Raw genomic sequence first — 22,215 nt, forward strand, 5'->3', positions numbered from 1 at the left:
TCCTATGGTTTTGGTTGCAGATACAGCCTGGCCTTTACATCCGTGCATGGAGGCTGTGCAACCAGCCAGGGCTGAAAAACCAGGCGTGCAGCAGGGCAGCACTACAGGGAAGGACATCATTTCTAAGCAGGCTTTGGCATGGCCAAGTCTACCAGGAGAAATTTAGTAGCACCAGAGCTCTTCTGATCCCTGCCTCCCTCTGGCAATATTGTAATCTGTTTGCAATACCTATTTTCCCTCTCTTGGAAGTTATTTTGCCTTTGTTTAGCTGAACGCTTAGAGGTGGGGTCTGGCAGGGAAGGCGATTAGAAATGGGGATTGTATTTCTTACTGTGATGTGGTACCCTGCGAAATACTGCTCATGTCAGTGGATGGAAGGATCTTTGAGAAGGAAGCAGTTTACCTGGATCATACTCTAACAGCATCTTCTGAAACAAGGAGCGGATAACAGCGGGTTCACAAAGAGAATCAGAGACAAGGGGAAGAGTATGGGGGGACCAGTCTAAGAATGCTACAGTGCCTTGTTAATCGGCAGCCGATCCATCATATTAAATATCCAGCTGTCATATATTACCTTTCAAGTGAAAATGAATAACTCCCATTAAGGGCGAAATGGGTTTGAAGTCGATTCGAGACAGATTAAAGTACTGTTATGAATGTGTGTTCGGGGAGGAGGAGACGGGGGCTGTGTATAATATACTTGTCCTTACAGTTTTTAAATAATAGATGTCCCACAAATTTATGTACTGCAGGCTGCCAGGGTTCGGGGGAGGGGTAAAGGTCAGGGATACGCTTCTCGGAGTGCCTCAACTTGCGGAGTGTTTTGCTGTTGACTTCTGGGCTCATTTGCCTTTTTCTGTTTTGCTGAAATAAGATCACCTTTCCTCAGCTTGTTACAGTGTGAGATTGTCTGGCTGCCATCCCAGCACTGACTGTAGGCTGGGTCCTGCTGCCGGTCTGCCATCGTGATTTTGGTGGGACCGCTTGCTGGGAAGTACCCTCAGATGCTCTTCCCTGAGGCGCATAGGCCGAGGTGGCCGGTGCCGTCCTGGCAGTGTGCCGCTGCTTCCAGCACAGAGTGCAAGTCAGTTGAGTTGAGGGCCACAGCTTCCAGCCGAGTCCAAGGCAAACGTATTCCAGAGTGTTCATATGCAAAACGTCCTCGGTGAGCTAGGAGTATGAGTTCTGCTTTGTCGAGTCAGTCCAACCGCTCGTGGAGATGACACATTGGCCTTCACGTCTGGCCGAGCATTTGTGTGTCCGACATAAACGCAGGACAAGACTCTCCTGCACCTAACAGGTTGTAAGCAGCCCACAGAAATAGCTGAGATTTCTCTGCTTCTGACTATAAATGACACAGCTCCCTTGCTATGGAAGATAATCAAGAATGAACTTTTTTTGGCCAGGCTTTGTAGGATGTAAGTTAGTCCACAAACTCATCCTCCTCCAACGCCTTGGCATGTGTTTCAAGAAACAGCAGCAGTGGAAATGGAAATACTGTCTTTGTCCAATTTAAGCCTCTTTGGGGGTGTCCTGATATAAATCTCTTTTTGTTGCAGCACCAGCCAGCCAGGCAGAGAAGGAGCTGACAGAGCCTCCAGCATCCTCTAAACGAATATCGTTTCCCAGCAGCTCTGAGTCACCTCTCTCCTTTAAATGGTCAAAAACTTCAGAGGAGACCAAATCAGAGCAGGTAAGGAAGAGGAAGAACCCAGCTTTCTGTGCATCTACAAGCAGGTAATTTGTTTCATATGTGCCAAAAGCAAAAAATAAAATAGGAGAAGGAGGATGAAAGGCGATAACTGGTGGTAGGAGAAGGCATCAAATTATTAAAGTCTAGCTGTAAGGAAAGAGGAAAGCAGCAGCTGTAACAATTGCATGATTCATTTGTCTTGCTCTGCAGATGTATCAATGTCCGTATTGCAAGTACAGTAACACAGACGTGAATCGACTGCGGGTGCACGCCATGACCCAGCACTCAGTGCAGCCTATGCTCCGCTGCCCGCTCTGCCAGGACATGCTGAACAACAAGATCCATTTGCAGCTGCACCTCACCCATCTGCACAGTGTGTCACCTGACTGTGTTGAGAAACTCATCATGACGGTAAGTGGCTGCGTAGTCAAGCACGTCTGCTGCCTTCCTAGCAAAGATGAAGAGTAAAGGGATGGCCTGACCTGCACGGGCTCACTTTGCTGTAGTGGGCAGCTCCTTCATCTGTCAGGGCTCTGTCATTTAGGTTTTTCCCATCCCTGCATGGTTTGTCTGCAGAGACTATCTTGGCCATGCTTGAGCACTGTGGAAACTGGCAATGCTGCAGCGTTGAGTAATTTTCCTGTGAAGAGATTAGAATAAATACGATTTTCTTTAACTGCTGAGGTCATTGCATGGGATCGTATTTTGCACAGAAGCTTCTGGAAGATACAGTAGCTGATGTGCTGTGCTGCTCCTGTTGCAGAGAGAAAGTGCTCGTGTGTTGATGAGCACTTCCCAAGAAGGACAGCCATGGTGATTAAGGTAACATTACAGGAAATTAGATATCAGGTTTCTGCTTAAAATATGATTTTAAGAACCAATAGAGTAACTTCCCTTTGCGGTCTCATCTCGTGGAGAGGAGGCAGTCCTATTGTGCTGCCCATGTTCTGCGCTTCGTTCACTTAATGAGGATCATTGTTGTGGTTGTATGAGATAAGTTGTATCTGTTACTTCTGTGAGGAGTCGCTCCATTCAAAATTACAATGCTTTTGTTGTGCAACAATTCCCTTTTTTCAGGGTAACCTGAACAAGCAAGGGGTGCGCTGCTGTTAGCCCAAGGGAGGTGGAACCTTATGGGAACGTTGAAAACTAGAGCTAGCTACTGTTTCAAGTGCTGTTTTTAAGATGTTTTGAAATGCCTGGTTTTAAATTAAAATTTAAGCATAGGCAGTTAAAATTCTCTGAAATAGGAAGTTAGCCACTGAAGTGTGGAGTGAAAGTTTGCTAGATAAAGTCAACTGTCTTCGCGTAGAGCTCAAAACTTGTAACGACTCCGCTTCTCAAGCTGTTTGTCAAATGACATTGTGCCTGCGTATGGGTTGTGATTGCTATTGCAATATTCTGATTGGGAGCAGAAAATTCAGACAGCAGATTGTGGTTCAGCACACACGTTTGCACCAGGCTTTTGTTCTGCCCTGCATCCTTGCTTTAGCACCTAGCATGGGAATCCTCCTCCAACACCATCTCCGAGGAATTGAAAGTCGTCTTAACTGGAGAGCTACTGCTTGGTGAGAAGTAGTGAATTAACAGCGCAGTGTTCAAGTTCTCATTTGTGAGACCTGGGTTTGTGCTCTGGCTTGCTTTACCCCAGAGCTGCTGACCCAGAGTCTCTCTCTGCTGCTGGCATACGCATGGTCGTGTGTGCAGCTGCTGGACCTCTTCTGTGGGACTTGTATGTGCTGTTGCGGCACAAAAATGCTCATAAAGGCTTACCCCACTCCCCAGCACTCAGGCACCTGCTTCAGTAAATAACATTTTGAGTCCCAGAATGATTCTTTCATGAATTCCCTTTTCATAGGTTTTCACATGAGTGCGCCTTTCCATTTGCTAGTGTCAGTTTAAGATACAGGTAGAATTAATAAGGCACATTTTCAAAAACCCTTCTAAATTCACAAATGGGGTGTATCGTCAGATTTCTACACTGTTATTTCTTTGGTATAATCTTCAAGACAAGGTTGTGTCTGCATTTAAGAACTTGTCGCCAAGTATATAAAACAAGTGTTTATTTTGATTCCTGTCAGTTCTTTGTGATTTTTTTCTTGCACCCCATTTCTGCTTGTTTTCTCCCTTATTTGCCGATTCCTGACAATGGAGGCGAATAATATGGTGTTTGTCGTAATACTCATGTTCTTTATCAACTCCCCTCCTGTGACATCATCTGAGCAAGCACATGCAGCGTTGCCCAGCTTTTCTCTTACAGTTCTCTCACCTTCTCTTTGTATCACCCTTCCAGTCCTCTTGTGGCTCCTTCTCAAATGCCTTTATGCTTTTTATCTTCCCCCTTTGCTTTACTAGCTGCCTGTCCTCTCACTTTTCTGCCCTCTCTCTTGGCCCCGTTGGGCTCCGCAGGAGCCGAAGGTGCGTCCTCCGCCCTGGCAGGCTGCAAAGGCTCGTGGTGGCCATTCTCGGACCAATGCTCCTGACCGCCCATGAGAACCACATCTGCCCCAAGTAGGCACCACATTGTAAAACCCATTAAAAATCCCACCAGGCTGAAGGTCCCAGCAATCTCTGGATAACAAAATATAGAGAGGTAGGGAAAAGGAGCACCAGCGGTTCACTAAGCCTGTGAAGCTGGCCGTGCCTGCAGGCTCTAGCAGGGCATAGCTCTGCTCTGCCGACCACTTGTGCACCTGGGTTGAGGAGCTGTCCCATCACAAAGACCTCGGTCTCTGCGACCAGCATACGTTTTGATTGATGGTGCTTAAGTGTGTAAATACCTTCTGAGGACTTGAACGAATCTTGTTAGCTTCTAACTAAACTGATGGAAGACATTTTGACTTTATAAGAGCAGTGAGCAGAAGCTGAACCCCTTTCTTAAGCCAGCAACCGTTACCAGTTTGCTAAGGGTATCTGTTACAGTGGTGTGAAATGGTTCATTTCTGAGCTGGGCTGTCGGCAGAACACGCAGTCTGGAAGAGGTGCAGTTGGGCTGGTCCATCCTCTTGGCCTGAGCAGGTCTGTGTCCTCCAGGATACAGGGAGACTGGCAGAAGCCACTCATTAAGGATCTTGGGACACCCCGCAGAGGACGTGGCCAAAGCAACTGCAGTACTGTGGAGGACAGTCCCCTTAGGTGAGCGCATCTGCTGTGCTGGAGCAGGGCCTCATCCCTCTGCTGCAGAGCACAGGACTTCTGCTGAGAACCGTGGAGACTGGCTTAGCCATGAAGCACATCCTCTGGCTTGTTTCTGGTTTTTCCACCTTGCCATTGCCACTGACCCTGGGCAGCTGTTTCCTTTGGTACCCAGAGATATGTCTGGGGAGGAAGATTGCCTCTCCTGCTTCAAGTCAAATAGCATGTGGGTCAAGAAGGCTGTTCTTTTTTTGCATTAAATGACAAATATTTTGAGAAATCAGTATGGCTTGTGCAGAATGTGGCAGCATCAAAGGTTCCTAATTTTGCTCATTCTAGCTAAGATTCCCGTCTCAGTCTGACGCGTGAATTGAGTCTTGGTGCCACCGCAAGGGAATTGCAGTCCAGTAAATGGGAGCCAGGTCCCTTTTGACACAGTGTCTTTGCGCTCAGCGTTTGGAGGAGGCTCCAGTTAATAATACCTTATCAGACGCCTTTCAGGAACCTGCAGTGTCTAATATGTCTGTTGCCATAGTAACGGCTGCTTGCTTGTCCTCAGCATCTCAGAGCTGGCTGTTTCATGCCCCCTCCTTTTCATATCAGCGAGCAGCCTGGCTGGCTGTCCCACGGGACACCCAGGTCCTCCCCACCGGCCCAGGCTCTGGGACAGGGGCTGGCAGGGCTGCAGCCACAGGCTGAGCGGAGAGGAGCACGCGCCGCATCCCCGCGCGGCATGGGGGCCGAGGAAGCCCCCGTGGGGCAGGGGCAGGGGCTCCCACCACCCCCCCATCTCCTGCGGCTTCCCTTCCACAAGGCTGGTGAACAAATGTGGCCAAGTTCATTTTACATGGCATTTCAGCCACTCTAAGCGGGTCTAATCGCCATCTTTCCACGTAACAGCCTCTTTGCTAATCTTGGGCCTGCACCGCTTCAGCAGAGAGCCCCTTAATGAGGGTGAAGTGCAGTTCGCCTGCACAGTCGATTGACAAGACTGATGGGCTCAAGCCGGGAGAAGGGACGGCTTCCCGAGAGCCTCTGGGAGCGGGCAGCTCTCCCTCCTCCTGCGGCCGGCTTGATCCTTCTGCACATTCCTCTCCCGTCATTTCTGTTGTCAGTTTTCTCTTCCTTGGTTTAGGGCGCCTTCCCAGTGTTTCAGTCGTCTTTCCATCTTTTTCTTTTCTCCCTTGCTCTAAGAGTAATTCTTGCCTGTCCCTGCTATCCTCACTTCTCCTTTTTGCTATCTTTACATTTTTTTCCTCTTTCCTATTGTCTTTTCTCATTGCTCTCTCCCTTCTGCTGTCATTCAATTTTTCTCTCTCCCTCCTTCTTGCCCCCTCTCACTCCCCCCTTTCCCTTGCACTCTGTGTCTCATTCTCCATCTCGGATGAAGGTAATGAAAATAATCGGGCTTCATTAATTCTGAGCCCTGTGAGATGATAGCCATTTGGAGCCATGTTTGCCAATTAGATGGTCTAAATTAGAAGTGACCTTGGTATACTGCCATCGCTTTGCCTCTCTGAGTCTAATGAAGCTTTTCACTCCAGCACCCTCTCTCTCTCTTTGTAATGGAAATTACCTCCTTTGTCTGGTTCGGGAACCTTGCATTGCATGTGTATTTCCCCCTGGTTGCATGGACATAGGGATAGTAATGTATCTCCTCAGACGCCTTCTAGAGATTTTCTTTTCAAAGCCGCATGATTTCAGCATTTTGGGGCATTTACGGAGGAACTTTGTAGACTGTCCACACATTTGGTCACTTGGTCCAGAGGAAAGTCAGAGCAGGCAGATCCAGTGCGCAAGGGGAGCTGGCTGTTCACGATATCCAAGATTAATTTTTTGGACGTGCCAAGAATATGCTTGTGTCACACTGCCAGGGCCAGCGCAGGAGGGGTGTTGCAGCTCCGAGCCTCCAGCCCATGCTGATAAGCAGCTCTGCAGTTCATCATCTTAAAAATCCAGTAGATCCAGTAGTGGCAGGAGCCACGCTTGTCACTGCTGTAACGTTGTCACCGGTGAGGAGTGGACCTGCAGGTTGTTCTCCACACCGGTGGCAGGTCTGTAGGTGTCAGGGCATGTGCGATTTGCTGAGGATACTCGTAGGGCAGGGAGGCAGGAGACGTGGCATGTCAGCCCATGGGGTTTTTGTACCAGTCACTCACTGGACCACATTGTCTATAGAAATGGCCATCAAATTGGGGTGCCCATGCATGTCAGTGGATCTCATCATCATAAAGAAATTTTATCTGCTTAACAAGATCTGAATGTCATCCAAAAGGGAGGGTCTTTGGAAGCAGAGAGGCTTGTCCCAACAGCTTTCTGTCTTCTAAGGCAGATAACTGGCTTCTCTGCAGTCTGCTCTAGAGGGTAGTTCTCCGGACGGCGTTCCCATCTCCAGTGCAGTGGAGCACAGGAGGGTCTGCCACAGTCTCTGGCCCAAACTTCCCCCTCCTTCACTCTTTACCCAAGCAAGTTCCATGCCCCACTGAGCGGGACGGGGCAGTCAGAGCGAAGGGTGCGCCCTGAGTGCCTGCCCCAGCATTAGGGGTTTTCTTGGAGACACTGACTCTAGTCATTGAAGTACCGATGAACAGAACCTGATCCATGTATTGGTACCCGAATGCCGGGCTGTCGGAAAGAGCGGGTAGGAGCGAGCTGCCGATCCTTCCCCACCTCCCAGTTTTGTTTGGAGAGAAAGGTCAAGAGTGACATGGGTCAAGCAGACTGTTTGCCTTCTGTGCAATAACGTTGGGAGAGCAACCTGGAGGAGACCTTGGACGTAGGAGCAGCGGGGGGACGGGCGCTCTCAGGGCTGTGAGCAGGGGTGATCTGGTGTGACAGAGTGGTGTTTCCGAGCTGGAAGGCTTTGCTGGTAGCTTGTGGGCCAGAAGATCGCGGCTGCAGCTGCGAAGGGGATACAGTTTAATGTTAGACAGAGCAAAACAAGTATGTGCAGAAGGAAAGGGAGAAGACAAATCATGTTTGTCGGGCTTACATCTGTAGGGTTGTGTTTTTAATAACGGTTCAAATTGACTGACTTCTTGCCATTGTGAAACAGCTGGTGTTGAAGAGACATTTAAACAGAGAGATAGAGGTATTGAGCAGAGCTGAGGGTGGATGCCAGGATTACATGCCAGGTGTTGCCTGCTCAGGTGAGAGGGAGGTAGAGAGCATTTAACGACCACACGCACTAACACAGGCTGTGCTCAAGATAAACACATTCTTCTCTATCACCAGAACAGTTAATGCCATTTAAATACATCTGAAGTAGAAAATGCTGTGTCGTAGAGCACTGCTCCTTGTTTATCTGTCGGGTGGCCGTGGCCCACTAAACCTTCCTGCCCCCTTGGTACTACCACTATTTGTTTATACTAAAAGGAACCGCAATGTGCGAGGCATTTTCTGCACGTACAAGGAAATGGTATATCCTCGGACGTGTCTGCAGTGTAAAAGGACAAATAGCTCAAAATGGGCAGTCTGGAATTCAGTGTAAATGCAAAATTATTTGAGAGGTGCAGTCTATTTTCACTATTTTTATCTTTGCTACCTGCTCAGGGGGTAGTCCATGGGAATGAAGAGACAGAGTAGTCCTGCCCTGGAAAATGGCATAGGAAATGGGTGGCACTTTCCGGAGAAGCCTGAATGCTGCTAAACAGGTAGAGGACTAAAGCGGGTCCAGTTGCTGAAGCAATACTAGTGCGTTATTTTCAAGGTTTATGCTTCCCAGGACCAGCCCTGTGTGGCTGTCTGGACTGCCTGCAGCTGCCCCACATCCATATCCAGAATTTCTAGTTTCCTGCACTTTTCTCCAAGCTTTTTTCTGTTTGCCTTTTGGGATTTTGTGCCTGTAGCAATTTAATGTACCACAGCCTTTTTTTTTTCTTCCCCCCCTTTTTTTTTTCTTTTTTTTTTATTGCGGAGGGAGAGGTAGAAGTAGGGTGAGAACTGTGGCTATGGAGATGCAGGTAGATAAAGGTAATTACTTAAACACATATAGGGCAGGACTTACTCATTTGGAGACCCAGATTAAGATGCAGAGGAGCATGTGAGGTTGATGATTATATTTCGGGGAGAGTTAATTGACGGAAGGTGAAGGCAGACAAAGAACCGCTGCTTACTGCCTTCTTGAATCCCAATCAGGAATTATGATTAAAGACGCGGCGAGACAACAGAGGCCTGATGAATTGGTGTCTTTTTTTTTTCTTTTTTGCCGTCATTCACACTTGATTGACTTCAACCTTTCAAGTGCAAAAGTCTCTCTTTTCCATTATTATTCATAGCCATCTGAGTTTTTCTAATTAAAGTGTATGAAAACAATTACTGATCCGTCGTACTGAGTGTGGTAGTGGGGATGGCTGCCTTACTGTAATGCGTATAAAAAGCCCACAGTTTTCTATAATGATGTGCAGCTGAGGTGTTAGATAATTTTATTCTTTTTCTACTCTGTTGGGGTTTTTTTTAATTTCTCATGATTTATTTTTCATAATTCCTAAAGATCCTAGGAAAGCGCTCTCCCTGCTGATAAAGCTGAGAGGGACGGCTCCTGCTTGCCTTCCCTCCTCAGCGTCCCTGCTCGTCCCCCTCCTGCAAGCCCAGCTACCAGGAATTAACCAGTGACCTTTCACGTCTTCTGACCCGCCACCCACAGCCGTCAGATGCTCCCGCTTAGAGTAAAAAGTGGAATGCATTTGGCGTGCTCAGCTTCCTTCCTGGTGATTTATCAGTGTCAGCTGCCTTTCCTGCAGACGTCTGTGGGACCCGGCGCTCACCTCCATGCACCGGCGGTCCCAGTAAAGGGAGGGAGCTCAGCATCCCTCCCCGGTGCGGCTCAGACGTCTGCAGCCACTCCAATGCGAACATTTGTTTCTGAGGTTTTTCATGGACTGTTTTTGCTTCCATTCACTCAGTAAAGCCAATGCCTAGTCTGTGTTTGCTTGGATTTGACATGTGTGTAGATAAGGAAGATTTCATGTCCTGCACATAGGTTTACCTTCAACTTCACTGCGGATTTGCTAATATCTCATGTGGTTCAATCAGAGCCTTGCAGTCTTTGACTTTGCAGAAAGCAAGCTACACTGCATGCAGATAACAGCCTCACTCACTCTCTTCTGAAATCCAAGGTTCAAATGCCATCTTAGTATCTGACAGAAGGATGGAGAGACTTGTTCTGCTAGGAAGCATACCTGTCTAGGAGTGTTTATTTATGCCTCACTTTTCCAGCAGTCAGAGGCTGGGAGCACCACAAGCATTGCAAGTCAGCGGTGGTTTCTGTTCCTTCAAGTACCACGGCCCTGGTGAAAGGGAAATGCTTCCTGAGCATCAGTGGGATGAAGCGTGCAGCTGCTTGGAGCTGTAGAGGTGTCTTCGCCTGCGACAGGCATCTAGCCAGGGGCTGGCAGCCATGCACTGGAATACGGCAGAGATGGTGATGGTAATACGGGTCTGTCTTTCCAGTTGCTGCTCTGCGGAGAAGGGCTGTGGGGCAGCTTTTCAGGTGGTGTGAGATACTGACTCTGGACTTTCAGAAGAGTATTTGTTGTCCTGCATCTGATGCCAACCATGTGCAAACTGCTAGTGAGGTAGTTTGTATGTTCTGTGTGTGACCAGATACATCCAAAGAAACACGGTTTTCCAGAAAAAGATGAGCGTATGCATGTGACTATTTCAAAGAGCATCTCTAGTTGAAGCACGCAAACTCTCCAGCTCTTTAAAAAAGTTGGTGTTCAAGCACTGCACTGGTTATGATGGTGCAGGGTCTAGACAAACACTTGAAGAGAGGCGAAGGAACACATTAGTCAGAGCAAGGAAAGGGTTACCAAAAGCTTTTCATTTCACAGACAATTTGCTGTCTTTTTAGTCTTTCCTTATTCATCCTTTCCTTTATCACCTCTCTCCTTATTTGTACTTTTCTTTCTCATGCCCCTCCTTCTCCTGCATCGATACACTTTGAAAACAGTGCTGCAATGCTCCCTAGTTCAAGATTACAGTGTACTTTACGAGGTATGATTTAATTAGGGGCCTTATTATGTTTTCAGCAGCTTAAGGTGGGCCTTTCAACTTATCTACCTAATTGGTTGCACAAGAAGTTTCACAGCCCATGACAAAACATTGTCAGTGATCAAAGTCTGAATTCTACATAAAGGAAAAATATTAATAATAAGATTATTCTTCAAGTGTGCACTGCTAATTATGTCCAGAATGTAACTGTAGAAACACTTTTGACTGATGTGAGCTTTGTCTAATAAACATGAGTCTTCAGTGAGCTATGAAAAGTGACGCCCCTGACTTTACAATACTGGTGTCTAATTTTGCCACTGAAGATGTTTAAAATATTTTCCTGTGTTTTTCTTCTCCCCACATCCTTCCCTCTCTGTCTCCAGGTGACAACACCTGAGGTGATGATGCCCAGCAGCATGTTCCTCCCAGCAGCCGCTCCAGAGAAAGACGGGAACTCTGTCACAGAGGAGCTGGGGAAGCAAGCTGGTAAGTGAGGGTCAATGAGGTCCACAGGTCCCACCACTCCCCAGGCTCCCATCACCTGGTCAGGGACTGTGTCTGGGGACATCTCCGCCCGGGTTAGCTCCATGTGCCCAGCTGTATCCTGAGAGCCACAGTCGGAGGGTGCTCAGCAGGGCCGTCTGCCTTCATCTGTGCCACAAACAGGCTGGTGCCCCGGGTGTGCCCATGGCAGAGCAGAGCAGGGCGGCTCAGAGCTGAGGAGCACAGCTCACCAGTGTGGTAGTTCACGTGGCAATGGTGTTGAATCCTTGCGAAGGAGAAGACCAGATGTGAGCGGTGAAAAGCAGAGGTGGTATAGGGCTGAGGGGATTGGTAGAGAAATGCCAAAGGTTGCTGCTGCTCTCCTCAGACTGTGCTACCATCTCTGCTGTACTTGCTCTGCTGCCATCATAGCTCAAGTACGGACACTGGGCATAAAGTTTGGGGAGCTTTGAGCTGCTGCGGTCCTTATCCGGCCCAAATCTCCTCAGCCTTTTTCATTGCCATGCTGTGTTATGAAGGCATGGCTGTAAAGCCATGGCTATTTGGTCCTGGCTTTGTCGTGTGATGTGAGAGCATCCCGAGAATCATTCTGCATGGGCAGAAGTGTCTGATCTCAAACCTGGCAGGGAAGCAATGCCGGTCTTCCTTCTGTGCCCTACTGGAAGGTCTGCAAGGAATCTGGGAATGAAGACAGCCATCGTTTCCTTTCAGGCAGATGGCCCCAAGGCAGTGATGCTGGTGGGGCAGCACTGGCACAGTCAGGGTAGCTAACGCTGCCCTGGCCAACGGGATCCCTTTTTTTGGCCTCTACCGATATCACGCTGTCTTTTCCAGCAGGACTGTGCTCTTAGACCTGGAAAAGTGGCAGTGCCCTGCGTGCTTGTTCCTTCTTCTCCCATCCTCCCTCAGACAGCACCCTTTGAGCTGCTGCCAGCAGGACCTGAATTTCGTTCCTGTTGTTTCTAGCTTTGATAGGACCAAGACTCAAATACTACGTTCAGTTTGATGAACCTTCTTATTGGAAAATAGGCAGGACATCAAAGAAAAACAGCAAAGACAGACAGGTGGCTGAATGGCCTTCACTTAAAAGGAAGAATTAAAGGTGATAAATGCACTAAGGGAACGTGTGTGTGTGAATAATTTCCAGATATTCAAAGTGGGCAAGAAAGTAAATTGTGTAGGTTTATGCAATGGGCCATGATGAGGGTAATGGGCTGCTATTAAAATACATGAATTAAGATAGAGGAGAAATGTTATAAATACCTATCACCTTGCAGAGAAAAAAAACACGGGTGTATTAGGGACAAAAAAAGGGTGTTGATCTGCTCTTGCGTGCTCATGTAATTTTCAGGTTTGCTCTAATTTTGTTTTCACAGAGATCTCTGAGGACTCAGGAAAGAGTCTTTTGCCATCGGAAACTGCAGAGCACAGTGGAGATCCCAAGCCTGTTCCGGCCGATCAGAGCTCTGCCAGGGAGGACTCCGGCTTCCTCTGCTGGAAGAAGGGCTGCAACCAGGTGTTCAAGAGCTCGGCAGCCCTGCAGACACACTTCAATGAAGTTCACGCAAAGCGGCCTCAACTGCCGGTATCCGATCGCCACGTCTACAAGTACCGTTGTAACCAGTGCAGCCTGGCATTCAAAACCATTGAGAAGCTGCAGCTCCATTCCCAGTACCATGTCATCCGAGCGGCCACAATGTGCTGCCTCTGCCAGCGCAGCTTCCGAACCTTCCAGGCCCTGAAGAAGCACCTGGAAACCAGCCATCTGGAGCTGAGCGAGGCCGACATTCAGCAGCTGTATGGTGGTCTCTTGGTCAACGGGGACCTCCTCGCTATGGGCGATCCTTCGCTTGCAGAAGACCACACTATAATAGTCGAGGAAGATAAGGAGGAGGAGAGCGACTTGGAAGATAAGCAGAGCCCGACAGGTAGCGATTCAGGGTCGGTGCAAGAGGACTCTGGCTCAGAACCGAAAAGGGCCTTACCCTTCAGGAAGGGCCCTAACTTCACTATGGAGAAATTCCTAGATCCGTCTCGCCCTTACAAGTGCACAGTCTGCAAGGAGTCTTTCACGCAAAAGAACATTCTCCTGGTCCATTACAATTCAGTTTCTCATCTGCATAAACTGAAAAGAGCCCTCCAAGAGTCTGCTACTGGGCAGCCTGAACCTACCAGCAGCCCAGACAACAAGCCTTTTAAGTGTAACACCTGCAACGTGGCCTACAGTCAGAGCTCAACCTTGGAGATCCACATGAGGTCTGTCCTGCACCAAACCAAGGCTCGCGCTGCCAAGCTGGAGGCGGCTGGGGGCAGCGGCAGTAGTAACGGAGCTGGCAACAGCAGCAGCAGCAGTCTCTCTTTGGGTTCATCCACGCCAAGTCCAGTGAGCACTAGCAACAGTAATACTTTTACAGCCACCAACACAAGTAATTCAGGCACAACTCCCATTCCCAGCCTGCTCAACCAGGTATCCAGCGACAATGTGGGAATTCCTTCTTTAGGTAACCCTGTAAGCACTAATATCTCCTCCCCTTCAGAGCCCAAAGAGGTAAACCGAAAGAAGCTGGCAGACATGATTGCATCCAGGCAGCAGCAGCAGCAGCAACAGCAGCAGCAGCAGCAGCAGCAGCAAGCTCAAACCTTGGCACAGGCACAGGCCCAAGTCCAGGCCCATCTGCAACAAGAACTGCAGCAGCAAGCTGCTCTCCTGCAGTCTCAGCTGTTCAACCCAGCACTTTTGCCGCACTTTCCGATGACCACGGAGACCCTTCTGCAGCTTCAGCAACAGCAGCATCTTTTGTTTCCTTTCTACATCCCCAGTGCCGAGTTCCAGCTCAATCCAGAAGTTAGCTTGCCTGTCACCAGTGGTGCATTGACATTGACTGGTACAGGTCCAAGTTTGCTGGAGGACCTGAAGGCTCAAGTTCAGCTCCCTCAACAGAGCCATCCCCAGCTCTTACAGCAGCAGCAAGGTCAGCTGTCCTTGTCACAACCTCACTCCGTCCTTATACAGCAGAGCCAGCACCCTGAGAAGAAGAATAAACCCGTAGTGAAGGAGAAAGAAAAAGAAACCCCACGGGAAAGGGAAAGTGCAGAGAGGGGAGACAATAATGTAGCATCTAAGGAGTCTCTGCCTGATAACTTAAAGCCCAAAGAGAAGAAGGACTTTGTACCAGGCAGTAGTTCGGAACCCTCCTTACTGCCTCCGCGTATTGCCTCTGATGCAAGAGGGAATGCCACAAAAGCCTTGCTGGAAAACTTTGGCTTTGAGCTTGTCATTCAGTATAACGAGAACAAGCAGAAGGTGCAGAAGAAAAATGGGAAGACAGAGCAAGGTGAGAACTTGGAAAAGCTTGAGTGTGATACGTGTGGCAAGTTCTTTTCAAACATCCTCATCCTGAAGAGCCACCAAGAGCACGTTCACCAACATTACTTTCCCTTTAAGCAGTTAGAGAGATTTGCCAAACAATACAGAGAACACTATGACAAACTGTACCCGCTACGGCCTCAGACCCCAGAGCCACCGCCACCACCTCCACCACCCCCACCTCCGCTCCCTCCAGCACCTCCTCAGCCGGCTTCTACTCCTACCATTCCTACTTCAGCCCCACCGATTACCTCTCCTACAATCGCACCAGCCCAGCCGTCTGTGCCACTCACCCAGCTCTCCATGCCAATGGAGCTCCCCATCTTTTCACCACTTATGATGCAAACCATGCCACTACAAACGTTACCTGCTCAGCTGCCGCCCCAGCTTGGTCCCGTAGACCCTCTGCCTGCCGACTTGGCCCAGTTGTACCAGCATCAGCTCAACCCTAGCCTTCTCCAGCAGCAGCAGAACAAGAGGCCACGGACGCGAATCACCGATGACCAACTCAGAGTCCTTCGGCAGTACTTTGACATTAACAATTCCCCAAGTGAGGAACAGATCAAAGAGATGGCGGACAAATCTGGATTGCCTCAGAAAGTGATCAAGCACTGGTTCAGAAACACTCTTTTCAAAGAACGCCAGCGCAACAAGGATTCCCCATACAACTTCAGTAATCCTCCCATTACCAGCCTGGAAGAACTGAAGATAGACTCACGGCCTCCTTCTCCAGAACCTCAAAAGCAGGAGTACTGGGGAAGCAAGCGGTCCTCCCGGACACGCTTTACTGACTACCAACTCAGAGTCCTGCAGGACTTCTTTGATGCCAATGCTTATCCAAAGGATGATGAATTTGAGCAGCTTTCTAACTTGCTGAACCTCCCAACGCGTGTTATAGTGGTGTGGTTCCAGAATGCCCGTCAAAAAGCTAGGAAAAACTATGAGAATCAGGGAGAAGGCAAAGACGGGGAACGACGGGAGCTTACAAATGACAGGTATATTAGAACAAGCAACTTGAACTACCAATGCAAAAAGTGCAGTCTAGTCTTTCAGCGCATTTTTGATCTCATTAAACACCAGAAAAAGCTTTGTTACAAAGATGAGGATGAGGATGGACAGGATGATAGCCAGAATGAAGACTCTATGGATGCAATGGAGCTCTTGACTCCAACCAGTTCCTCCTGCAGCACACCAATGCCCTCGCAAGCTTACAGCACACCTACGTCTTCAGCCAATGCAACCTCCTCAGCTTTTCTGCAACTCACAGCAGAGGCAGATGATTCCTCCACCTATAGTTCTAAAGTGGAAGCTACAGATGAGAAACCAAAGCAGTCTGAACCTCCAAGTACACAGCAAAACCAAACGCAAGAGAAGCAAGTGCAACCAAAGCAAGAGTCTCAGCAGCAACAGGACCAAGGAGAACAAAAGACAAGTTCAGCACACCAAAAGATTTCACAGTTATCCTCCCCCTCTTCATTGCAACAGCCACCTCCCCCTCCTCAGCCCCCTCAGTGCTCCTTGTCACAGTCAAGCCCAAGTCCTTCTCAGCTGTCACATCTCTCCCTCAAACCCATTCACACATCCACCCCTCAACAGCTGGCAAACCTACCTCCTCAGCTAATCCCATACCAGTGTGACCAGTGTAAGCTGGCATTTCCTTCCTTTGACCATTGGCAGGAGCATCAGCAGCTTCATTTTCTGAGTGCACAGAACCAGTTTATCCACCCCCCATTCCTGGACAGAACGCTGGATATGCCGTTCATGCTTTTTGATCCCAGTAATCCACTACTTGCGAGCCAGCTGCTATCTGGAACATTACCACAGATTCCAGCAAGCTCAGCCACTTCACCATCAACTCCAACATCCACAATGAACACACTGAAGAGAAAGCTGGAGGAAAAGGCCAGTGCAAGCCCTGGAGAAAATGACAGTGGGACTGGAGGAGAAGAACCACAAAGGGATAAACGTCTAAGGACAACCATTACGCCAGAGCAGCTGGAAATTCTTTATCAGAAATACTTGCTTGACTCCAACCCAACACGGAAAATGTTGGATCACATTGCACATGAAGTGGGCTTGAAGAAACGCGTGGTGCAAGTTTGGTTTCAGAACACCCGTGCACGGGAAAGGAAGGGGCAATTCAGAGCTGTAGGGCCTGCCCAAGCCCATAGACGGTGTCCCTTCTGCCGAGCTCTCTTTAAAGCAAAGACAGCTCTTGAAGCTCATATCCGATCCCGTCACTGGCATGAGGCTAAGAGAGCTGGATACAACTTGACGTTGTCTGCAATGCTCTTAGATTGTGATGGGGGACTCCAAATGAAGGGAGATATCTTTGATGGAGCAAGCTTTTCCCACATGCCACCAACTAGCAGTGATGGACAGAGCGTTCCTCTTTCCCCAGTGAACAAGAGCATGGAACTGTCACCTCGAACTCTGCTGAGTCCATCCTCCATTAAGGTGGAAGGGATAGAAGACTTCGAGAGTCCCTCCATGTCCTCGGTCAACCTGAGCTTTGACCAAACAAAGCTGGACAATGATGACTGCTCTTCTGTCAACACTGCGATCACAGACACTACAACAGGAGATGAAGGGAACGCAGACAACGATAGTGCAACAGGGATTGCAACCGAAACCAAATCAGCATCGGGACCCAGTGAAGGTCTGACAAAAGCTGCCATGATAGCAATGTCTGAATATGAAGATCGGCTGTCTTCTGGCCTGGTCAGCCCGGCTCCCAGCTTTTACAGCAAAGAGTACGATAATGAAGGTACTGTGGACTATAGTGAAACGTCCAGCCTTGCAGACCCCTGCTCACCCAGCCCTGGTGCGAGTGGTTCAGCCAGCAAGTCTGGAGAGAGCGGGGATCGGCCCGGACAGAAACGCTTTCGCACTCAGATGACTAATCTCCAGCTAAAAGTTCTTAAGTCATGCTTTAATGACTACAGGACACCTACCATGCTGGAGTGTGAGGTCCTGGGCAATGACATTGGACTGCCAAAGAGAGTTGTTCAGGTCTGGTTCCAGAATGCTAGGGCAAAGGAGAAGAAGTCCAAACTCAGCATGGCCAAGCATTTTGGTATAAACCAAACAAGTTATGAGGGACCCAAAACAGAGTGCACTTTGTGTGGCATCAAGTACAGCGCTCGACTGTCTGTACGTGACCATATCTTCTCTCAACAGCATATCTCCAAAGTTAAAGAAACCATTGGAAGCCAGTTGGATAAGGAAAAGGAGTATTTTGACCCAGCTACTGTACGTCAGTTGATGGCTCAGCAGGAGCTGGACCGGATCAAAAAAGCCAATGAGGTTCTTGGTCTGGCAGCTCAACAGCAGGGCATGTTTGATAACACCCCTCTGCAAGCTCTTAACCTTCCTGCTGCATACCCAGCACTACAGGGCATCCCTCCAGTCTTGCTCCCAGGCCTCAACAGCCCATCCTTACCAGGCTTCACTCCATCCAACACAGGTGGGTGCGGATATTATCACACTGTTCAGAGACACATCTTAACTTGACGCATCTTTAGCACAAGCAGATGTTCCCTTGAGAATGACTGATAATAGGATACCCGGCCCTTCAGTCAAGCATGTTTACTTGACAGTGAATGAGCAATAGGTATTTTATCTTTAATTCCTGAACTCGGGTTTTCTAGCAAAGTCTGAAATAGAGCAAGGTCTAGACACGCTGCGTATCTCTGTTTCATTAGCACAGACTAAAAATTCTGAAGCACCTTCAAGGAAATGGAAAATAGAGGATTTATCAAATGGAACAGGAAGAGGACTAATGTGCTGAATGCATTGTTCATTATACCTCTCCTTTTGTTATTAAATTCAGTTTATGTAGTGCCATCCCAAGTTTTCAATAATTCTGAACTATTTCTAGGGAAAAGTGTGATGTGCCTGGTAGCACTGGTGACAAAAACCTGGAGCATCTTTATGTAGCATCCTTATGGTGACCTCCAGGACAAATCCCGATGCAGCTGTGGATTGGTTTTTGAGCAATAGCTGGGCACAACCTGAAAATACCTTCTCAACAAACAACAGTGTAGTCATGGGACAAATCTACTTTGTATTTTAATAAGATTTTTCTTAACATAAAAATGAAATTTGGCAGTCCTTTGGGCAGCCTAATCCCAGATATTGGACTTCATTTTTTGAGGATGCTCCTTTCCCTTGTACGTGGTGGACAGGTGGAAAGTATAAGATATGTTAGCAAACACTGGCAGTGGAAGATACTGCTCAGTAGACTAGCAATGACCTAGAAAACTTGTTCCAAGGGCCTTATTTCACCGCTGCTACATCCGTGGCACCCCAGAGATGTGCCTGTGTCTGAACTGCCACTCATGACAGAGTAATTGATGTTCTCTAGGAGACTTGCCTTCACTTGGCAGACTTCTCTACTTCTGATGATCCCTCTTCAAGTTACTTTCACCAGGGCTGCTCTACATCTACAGATATCCCAAGAACTGATTCCAGTGTCTTGTCTCGGCAACAGGCTGAGTTTGTCTGAGGCTGGAAAGCCCATGACACTGTAACGCCTGGTATGGTTACACCATATGCCACTGTGCACCTTTGTTTTCTGCACTGTGGCAATACAGGTCTACAGCTATTAGACAGTGTCCAGAAACAATAACTTTCTCTTATTGTACTGAACTAATTGGCTAATGATGAGTTATAATCCATGGTGTGAAGCCTAGATAGGATCTGAGCATCTTCCTGGCTTCTTAATCCGAAACCAGAGTGCTGTCAGTCTCCAAAAAGACTTTCTGATGCTTTTATTCAGCCGGCTGACTCTGAAGTTCCTCTTCCAACAGATTGAAAAACTCAGTGCAGATGCTGCCAGGTGACATGGTTGTGTCATGTTAATAAAATTGCCGTCTTCTTTTGTCATCCGGGAGGTAAATCTTTGGATAAGCAAATCAAAGTCTTAGGCAAAAAGATAGTAGTTGGTGTGAGCAGCTACGTGCAACTTGGAACAGCTCATCTGACAGTCGCGGGGGGGGCTGGCTGCAGAGCTGCTCGCTGTAAATCACATCACTAGCGCCTGAAGTTTGTGTGTGGTTGGAGTGACATTGGATATAACACCCTAAAGAGAGCATTAGAGACCCATGACTCAAAACAGGCATCTTTCTCTCCCCTTGGAAGTGGCTGTGTTCACCTTTTTCTCCATTACTGCTCGTCTCTGAAATACCTTCTGTTGACAAAAAGAGTTAAATCTCACTGCATTTGTTGGGTTCTGGCCTTTCCAAAGACGATCCACTCTCTTGGAGTCAAGATCCTTTTTTCCATGAGAGCAGCAGAGGGGATCACCTTGTAGCATGGTTGCTGATGTCCATGTCAGAAGGTCCTGTCAGAGAGCAGAAAAGATCAGAGTAAGTTTTCCTGGAATCTGGAAAAGCTTTCTGCTGGGAGTTAGGGCCTCTGCAAGACTTTTTTTGCATAGTTACAGAACAATTCCCACGACCCCAAAGTGAAAGTAAAATCGTTCTTGACTATAGTTGTAGGATAGGTCATTGTAATTAAACCATTTTTAAAAACAGTTGCTGTTAGAAATTCTTCCATTTGGGGCTGCTGCCTGCCCATCCCTGCTTCTTGAATCTCGTCCTAGCTACCTGCCTGAAGGGAGGGTAGCCAGGACTTTTTCATGCGATACTTCTGTTCTTACCAAAGATCTCATGTCAGAGGCCAGAACTAGGCCAAGAGGATCTCTTTGGCGAATTATATTGTCAGCCTATCGCAGATAGCTCTGTGCTGTTTGCTTAGTACCCCAAATTTATAACAAGATCTAAAATTACTTTTTTGCACTTCAATCTACATTGTTGCTTTCATTTTTCTCCAAAGACCAGTATGCGTGCTGGGGAGATGGGGCTACATACTATGAATGTTAAAAGCAATCAGTGACTGCCTAGACAGGACTAAGCTATTTAGAAAGTCAAACAGACTATTTGTGGCCTTTAGATAAAGCTCCAAAGGTCAGGCCATCTCAGCTCAAAGCCTGTCGAAGCAGATAAGGCTGTGCATCCAGGAATGTTATGAATTAGCTGCTGCTCCTGCGCTTGAACCTCTCAGGGACCGTTCAACTAGGGAACATCAGTTTCAATGGCATCTATCCATAATATGCCCTTATCTGAAATCTATAAGGCTGCTGCGTGGCGGCTCACTTCATACACTTCATACCTTCACAAATCACTATTGTCTCAATACCGCATCAGGAGCAGATGCAGGTTTCAGAAGGGCTTTGCATCAGCCATCACTGAATTCTCCCAGCTCTTGGCTGCCCTCCTCCCAGCCCTCCTGTGGGCTGCTTTGCCAGGCTGGCCTCTGCAGATCCGTGGTGGCTCTGCCTCCTGCCCTTCGCTCGGGAGGCCAGCACTGGGTGCAGGTTTCCAGCGTCAGTGGATGAATGCAGTACTGTAGACAAATGAGCTGTTTATACCAGGGTGTAGTGTAGCCAGGTTTTGGAGAATGCTTTGCTCCCCTTAGCTGCCAGCTACTACTCAGAGCATGATGCTGTAAGAAAGTGGTTCCTGTGCTGTATGTTGAGAAGTATAGATTCCTTCTGGGCTACACCAACTTTACAGGGCACAGTTAAGTGACGGGCTCTTGTGATGCAACTGTGCAGGCAGCAGTCTGGGGCTTGGTGTCCGGAAGCCTGAGGAGCATGTGTGTCTTTGCACAGAATTTCCATCTTGTGCTCCCTCCATCAGCATCTGCCCCAGGTCCTACCATCTGCTCTGGCCAAGGACCTGGTGGGTGTTGGGCTGCCTGCTAGCGGCAGGGATGAGATGGTTGAGGATGCCTACACTTGTTCCTCAGGATCAATTATGATGATTTAAGACCTCACCAGGATAAATGGGGCAGCTGCAGCTCAGACAGAGCTGTTGGCCCTAGCCCCTAGCTGTGTTCGAGTCCCTTTTACATTGCCTTCACAAGGCAAAGGAGCCCTGTAGCAGCTGGATTTCCCTGCCAGGAATCACCACCTGCCCTGCGCATAGCGATTTCCCTGCTGGCATGCTTCCTCTTGGAAAAGACTTTAAGCTGCCACTGTGTCCCAAATCATCCCCAAAAGGGGCAGTTTCTCCTCTCCTCTCCCACTGGATGTATCACAGAAGAGGAACAACCTAAAATAAAAGTTACTGTGCCTCTATGGCTGATTCCTAGTTCTGCGACTGTTCATACTCGGACCACCTTTGAGCAGTTACCGTTGCAGCTGTAAGAACTCAGGCTTTGTTAATGAAAGGTTAGATTTTGTTGAACGGTTTTGCGGCAGGGGTGGATCCTGCAGCAGGTTCCTGGTTCCAGAGCCATGGAGTGTATGGGGCTGTGCTGGCAGAATGTTAGAGCTTTGTTTCATTTTTATTTTCCCCAAATGGCACTGAGGGACTTCCCAAGCAAAACGTTCCTTTTTAGGAGCACATTTGCCAACTGCAGTGGACCTGACTAATGGATGTGACTCCGGGAGCCACACTCCTCTTGCCCCCAACTACTATCAGCTGTGAGAGTAGAAATCGGCACCGGGGGACTG

At 48.3% G+C, this 22,215-nt stretch overlaps 1 protein-coding gene across 1 annotated transcript in view; it reads left to right on the forward strand.

The window, feature by feature from the left end:
- The window catches only part of ZFHX3 (zinc finger homeobox 3), a 110,882-nt gene that overhangs the window by 86,148 nt on the left and 2,519 nt on the right, over nt 1-22,215 (forward strand). The window contains exons 5-8 of the mRNA XM_009324700.1: nt 1,560-1,693; nt 1,904-2,104; nt 11,206-11,308; nt 12,703-18,159. Of these exons, the coding sequence (XP_009322975.1) occupies nt 1,560-1,693; nt 1,904-2,104; nt 11,206-11,308; nt 12,703-18,159 (5,895 nt within the window). The remainder of the gene's footprint in view (nt 1-1,559; nt 1,694-1,903; nt 2,105-11,205; nt 11,309-12,702; nt 18,160-22,215) is intronic.

The sequence above is a fragment of the Pygoscelis adeliae genome, unplaced genomic scaffold, assembly GCF_000699105.1.
Source record: "Pygoscelis adeliae isolate BGI_AS28 unplaced genomic scaffold, ASM69910v1 Scaffold520, whole genome shotgun sequence".
Lineage (NCBI taxonomy): Eukaryota > Metazoa > Chordata > Aves > Sphenisciformes > Spheniscidae > Pygoscelis > Pygoscelis adeliae.